Source organism: Octopus bimaculoides, chromosome 14 (assembly GCF_001194135.2).
Source record: "Octopus bimaculoides isolate UCB-OBI-ISO-001 chromosome 14, ASM119413v2, whole genome shotgun sequence".
Lineage (NCBI taxonomy): Eukaryota > Metazoa > Mollusca > Cephalopoda > Octopoda > Octopodidae > Octopus > Octopus bimaculoides.
In genome coordinates, this window is record NC_068994.1 from 32,576,020 (window position 1) to 32,581,770 (window position 5,751).

Here is a 5,751-nt window from a genome sequence, read left to right on the forward strand (position 1 = left end):
TGATGATGATGTTGATAATGATGATGATGATGATGATGTTGATGATGATGATGATGATGATGATGATGATGATGATGATGATGATGACGACGACGACGAAGACGACGGTGACGACGACGACGATGATGATGGTGGTGATGATGATGGTAGTGATGATGATGATGGTGGTGATGATAGTGGTGGTGACGATGATGTTGATGACGACTATGATGACAATGTAGGTAGTGATGACATGGTGATTGTGGTACCGACAACGACGATGAGAATAATGGTGGTGGTCTTTTCTCCTTCGTTTTACTTTTTGTTGTCTTAATATTCCCCCCCCCCCTTTCTTTCAATACACTGTTTCTCACTATTTTTCATTTACTTACAGATGTACACGGAATTGTGACATGACATGCCTTCCATAGCATGCAGTTAGACGCATGCGATGCGGGACGGTCGTACAACACGTCAATTCTATGATGAAGCCGAATGTGTGCAGAACATTCTTACGACATGTCGTAGCTATGATGAGACCCGACAAATGCGAAACTATTGCGTTATCTGCTTTTGTTATGATCTGTCCTGACGTGTGTAGGATCATAGTAAGTCGTAGTATTTTTATGACCTGGATAGATGCGTGGAGGACGCTTGCTCGACATATCATAGCTGGGATGCAGACAAACAGGATGTTATTTAAGATTTCTCTAATGTTGTATGTTATTCAAAGCTGTGCATGTGTGGACCTAGTCTACGTAGTTGAAGAAAACCAAATTCCAGGAACATATCTTGGAAATATTGCTGAAGATTCACACATTCTGAAGAAGTTATCTGTAAAAGATAGGAGCCAGGTTCGATTCAGTTTATTACAAGAAGCAAATGAAAATTCATCATTGTTTAATGTAACGGAGTTTACTGGAAAACTCTATACGACCAGAATATTAGATGCTGAAATTTTATGTAAACCGAATATAGAATGTTTCTTAATGATCAACATAGCAATCAAGCGGGGTCAATTTTTTATGGAAATACTGAAGGTCAAACTTGTTGTACTGGATATCAATGATTGCAGGCCTGAGTTCATTGACAAAGAGATAAACATTAGCTTCTCTGAAGGAGATCGAAAAGGGACTCGTAAATCCATCCCCAGTGCAATCGACAGGGATATTAATGCGCTAAACTCCAAGATTACCTATCATTTACGTAATGCTACCGATAAACCTTTCTCTCTCTCAATGGTAAATATTCAAAATGGAACAGATAGGATATACATAACTGTTAAAGAAAAACTCGACAGGGAAACAATAGATACATATCATGTTGAGGTGGTCGCTGAAGATGGTGGTCGACCCCCAAATCTTTCGTATCTTCAGGTTCAAATTACAGTTACCGATGAAAATGATAATACTCCTATTTTTCTCCCAGATGCTTATAATGTCTCAATCAATAGAGTTGTATTTCCTGGAGAATTAATTGTCAAACTATCAGCTTCTGATGCCGATATTGGTAAAAATGGTCAGATTTCATATTATTTCACATCGCAGACTTCCACTGTAACGAAATACTACTTCACTTTAAATAAAACAACCGGCACCATTTACCTAAGAAAGAAGTTGGTACCAAATAAAAGCATAGATTTTAAGTTATTCGTGAAAGCAGTGGACAGTGGTCAGCCTCATCTTAGTGCCTTTGCTGATGTGTTAGTTAATGTTGTAAACACAGAGAATCACGCCCCCAAAATATTGGTTAACTTGGGTTCTTCATCATCTAACACAGCAGTTATTTCAGAAGCGATCAAAGTAGGGAGCTTCATTGGTTATGTTGAAGTGATAGACAACGACAATGGTTCCAACGGAGAAGTAATCTGTACACTTCGTGATCAGAGATTTTACCTTCATAACCTCGGTAAGAAAAAATACAAAATAAAAGTTAAAAATCCAATCGACCGCGAATCCAAGGTCAGCCATAACGTCACAATAGCTTGCAAGGACAAAGGTATGCCTCCCTTGTGGGTGAAGAGCAAGTTTTATATTCGAGTTATTGACATAAACGATGTACCTCCAAGATTTTCCCAAAAATCTTTTAAATTTTGGACTTATGAGAACCAGAACAGTAACTTTCCAGTTGGTTTTGTTAATGCTTCAGATCCAGACATGGGAGCCGGGGGTGAACTTTCTTACTCGTTGATGAATCTGAATGGAACTTTCTCGCCTTTTCAAATCACTAATTACGGGTACATTTCTACAAGAGTGTCACTGGATCGTGAACAGCAAGAAATCTATCATCTGCGTGTTTTCGTCAAGGACCACGGGGTACTTTCGCTAAACAATTCAGTTAGTGTCACTGTCGAAGTAATGGATGAAAACGACAATGTGCCCTGTTTTACCTTCCCAGATGTTAACCCCTTTCTCGTGAATGTCCATTATCGTCCACAGAATGGTAGAAACATCACAACTCTCAGAGCCATTGACAAAGACATCGGGAAGAACGCCTTCTTAACATATGAAATAACTGAAGGAAATACACGAAAACTATTCATACTAAATCGTAAAACTGGTCAATTATCTTTTAATCGAGTTCCTTTCGAAAAGGACACTGGGATACATAATCTACAGATTAGAGTCAGAGACAGTGGAATTCCTGTATTACATGCAGTGACAAATCTATCATTAATATTATCAATTGGCAACGCCGCATCCAAAACATTAACAGCGGTGCAGTTCGGTACGACTGTCAGGATTCATAAAAATCTGTTTATCGTCATAATCTTGGTGGTTATGATTGCTTCGGTTTGTGTAGTGGTGTTGATCACAACATGTCTGATACGCAGAAATGACTGTGGGAGAAATTCACGCGTTGACAAAGCTACTGCAACAAACAGACGTCGAGAAGGAAAATGCTTCAAATGCTTGCCTATGACAGCCGTATCACAAATCGACATAACTCTGCCTGAGGTGACCAACAAACGCAATACATGGAATGTACAGCTTACTGAATCTTGTGTTGATCTCGACACAGAAAACGAAATAGACAACAACGACTGTGATTCACATCCGTTAAATATCCAGGCATCAGTTCCAACAATACAAGACGTAAGTTGAAACATTTATTTTATATGTATGCATAAAAGACGACACGGGAGGGATAAGTTTTAACAAATGTCGTATCAATTTAACGTTCAAAAGGAAGATAGAATTTTGACGTTTCGGACGTTCGTCCTTCATCAACAAAAGGAAAAGAATGAGGAAAGGTAGTGTAAAAATAAAAGGAATGAGGAAATGGGGTTGGAGAAAATATGTATATATGTATATATGCATGTTTGTATGTATGAATACATGTATGTGTATGTATACATGTATGTGTGTAAGAAAGTATGCCTGTTTGTGTGCGTATAAATATGTAAATATGGATGTTTCTGTGTATATAAGTATGTATGTGTGTTCATATCTCGAGTGCAAACCTTTATATCAATTGATTACACTTCTGACTCTTGTAGTTATAAACTGCAGCACAGTAAGATTTAAAAGAAATGACAATGAATTTGGTACCAAAATAAAACTGACATTATCACCTTGGAATATTCTCTTTGAAATATTTATAAAATCGGAGGCGCACGTATAGCTATGTGGTTTAGAAGCTCACATTGTAAGCACGTGATTTCAGGTCTATTCCCACTGCGTGTTACATTGGGCGACTGTCTTCTACTATAACCTCCAACCAATCTATACCTTGTGAGTGAATTTATTAAACGGAAACAGTGTGGAGGTCCGCTGTATACATGTGTGCGTGCTTTTTGTGTTTGGCCCCAACCACCGCTTAACAACTGGTGTTGGTTTGCTTATGTGACCTTAACTTAGCGACTCGACAAAAAAAGACCAATAGAATAAGTCCCAGAAATTAAAATTGAAATAATGAAATAAGTACTTGGGTCGTTTTATTGTACTACAATCTTCTGGGAGGTACTGTAGCATGGCCGCAGTTCAATGATTGAATCAAGTAAAAGATATTCGGTTCGCGTTCAGTTACCAGATCATTGTGAATCTTAACTGCAGTGATACTATCAACCATGAATGGGCAATAAAATCAAATGCCTTTCCGTAATCAAGTCATACTGTTACAAGGTTTCTGCAGTGTGTACTTCAGACAACACAGTTTTATTTATCAACAGTCGTTCAGCACATCCCCATGCTTCCCTCACTCCACCTGTCTGCTCAGTCATTACATGACTGAATCGCAACAGTCCTTGAAGAATTGGTTGAGACAACTTGTGTAAATTTGTACGGGCGTGACAGTGTGGTAAGAAGATTACTTCCCAACCACATGGTCCCGGGTTCAGTCCTACTGTATGGCACCTTGGGCAAATGTCTCTTACTTGGGCAAAAGTCTCTTCCGTGTCCTACTAAGCACCTTTCTCAAAGCTTTAATGAAAGTTTCAACGTCGATTGTATAAATTATACAGTCGATATTGTGACGGCATTTTTTTAGTTTTTATATAGCCATGATACATCCCAATAAAAATCTTTCCTTTCATTTCAAATCTTAAACCATTAACTAAGATGATGCTTTTCTTCGTCCTCCTGTGTATAACTTGGGGATTTAAAGCTCTGTCGAATGAGTCTTATATAGAGATATATGAGAGTTATTGTAATGGTGATGATAGCTGCATCGGTTTGTCTACATCTTATCAGTTTCTTTTATCGGTGTACATTTCTTTTGTGGTTGGTTTTAAGCATCTTCAGAAAGTCAACTGGCATCACAGGAACTAGAATAACGATTGCTATCAGATTGTGACAGCTGCTTTTCAGGCGTTTGGCGATACTTCTTGCAGAAAAAGTTTTCATGTGAAGTGGCTTAAGTTTCAGTGAATTTCGTCTTAACGATTTTAATCACTTCCTGAAGCCGGCAAAAAGCTGTTCACGGGATATTTTACGGCATGGGAGTGGATCTCGTTTTACGTTTGCAGACCAAATGAAGTATGAATATTTACGTATTCATACAATAGTGATATTGGAAACGGCATCGGTTGGTGATATTGTTGTTATCAATGGGAGCCATGATCGTGTAGAGGAAATCGCATTCAGTGAAAAATATGTTTTCAATCCTCTACACCCGCACCTCTGTTGGGACCAAGACATACGCGTGCGCGCATATGATTGTGTGTGTGCATATATATATATGTGTGTGTGTGTTCTTTTATCCTTTATCTTTTACTGTTTCAGTATTTTGAGTGCGGCCATGCTGGGGCCTTGAAGGGTTTTTAGTCGACTTATTCTTTTCAAAAACCTGGCACTTATTCTACCCATTACTTTTGCTGAACCGCTATGTTACAGGGACGTAAACACAGCAACACCGGTTGTCAAGCGGAGGTGGAGGACAAACATAGACACAAAGACACATACACACATAGGTATACACACACATACATATATGCCATATCGGCCGAACAAATGGACGCATGAACATGATCTACCCGATGTCCATGTATACTACGGACTCTACTGTAATCATTCCAGGAATATGGACTATGATCTTAAGAAACACAAGATCATACAAACGCGCGTAGCGATGCAACAAAACATCTATAAATTCCATCCAAGGATTATTATTGTTATTGTTATATGTATCCTACATTATATCGTCACAGCTCGTTGCGACTCCCCAAAACTGGTATTGCCAATTGGCATCATTAGGCTGTAACCGGCATAATAGAATAGGAACTTCTAAATGCATATTCAAAATGTTTCCGGTAAACGAACTCAAAGGGTGTAT

At 38.6% G+C, this 5,751-nt stretch overlaps 1 protein-coding gene across 1 annotated transcript in view; it reads left to right on the plus strand.

Moving 5' to 3' along the window:
• The first annotated feature begins 399 nt into the window (after positions 1-399).
• The window catches only part of LOC106871010 (protocadherin gamma-B7), a 26,883-nt gene continuing 21,531 nt past the window's right edge, over positions 400-5,751 (plus strand). The window contains exon 1 of the mRNA XM_014917266.2: positions 400-3,074. Coding sequence (XP_014772752.1) covers positions 426-3,074 — 2,649 coding nt within the window. The 5' untranslated portion in view covers positions 400-425. The remainder of the gene's footprint in view (positions 3,075-5,751) is intronic.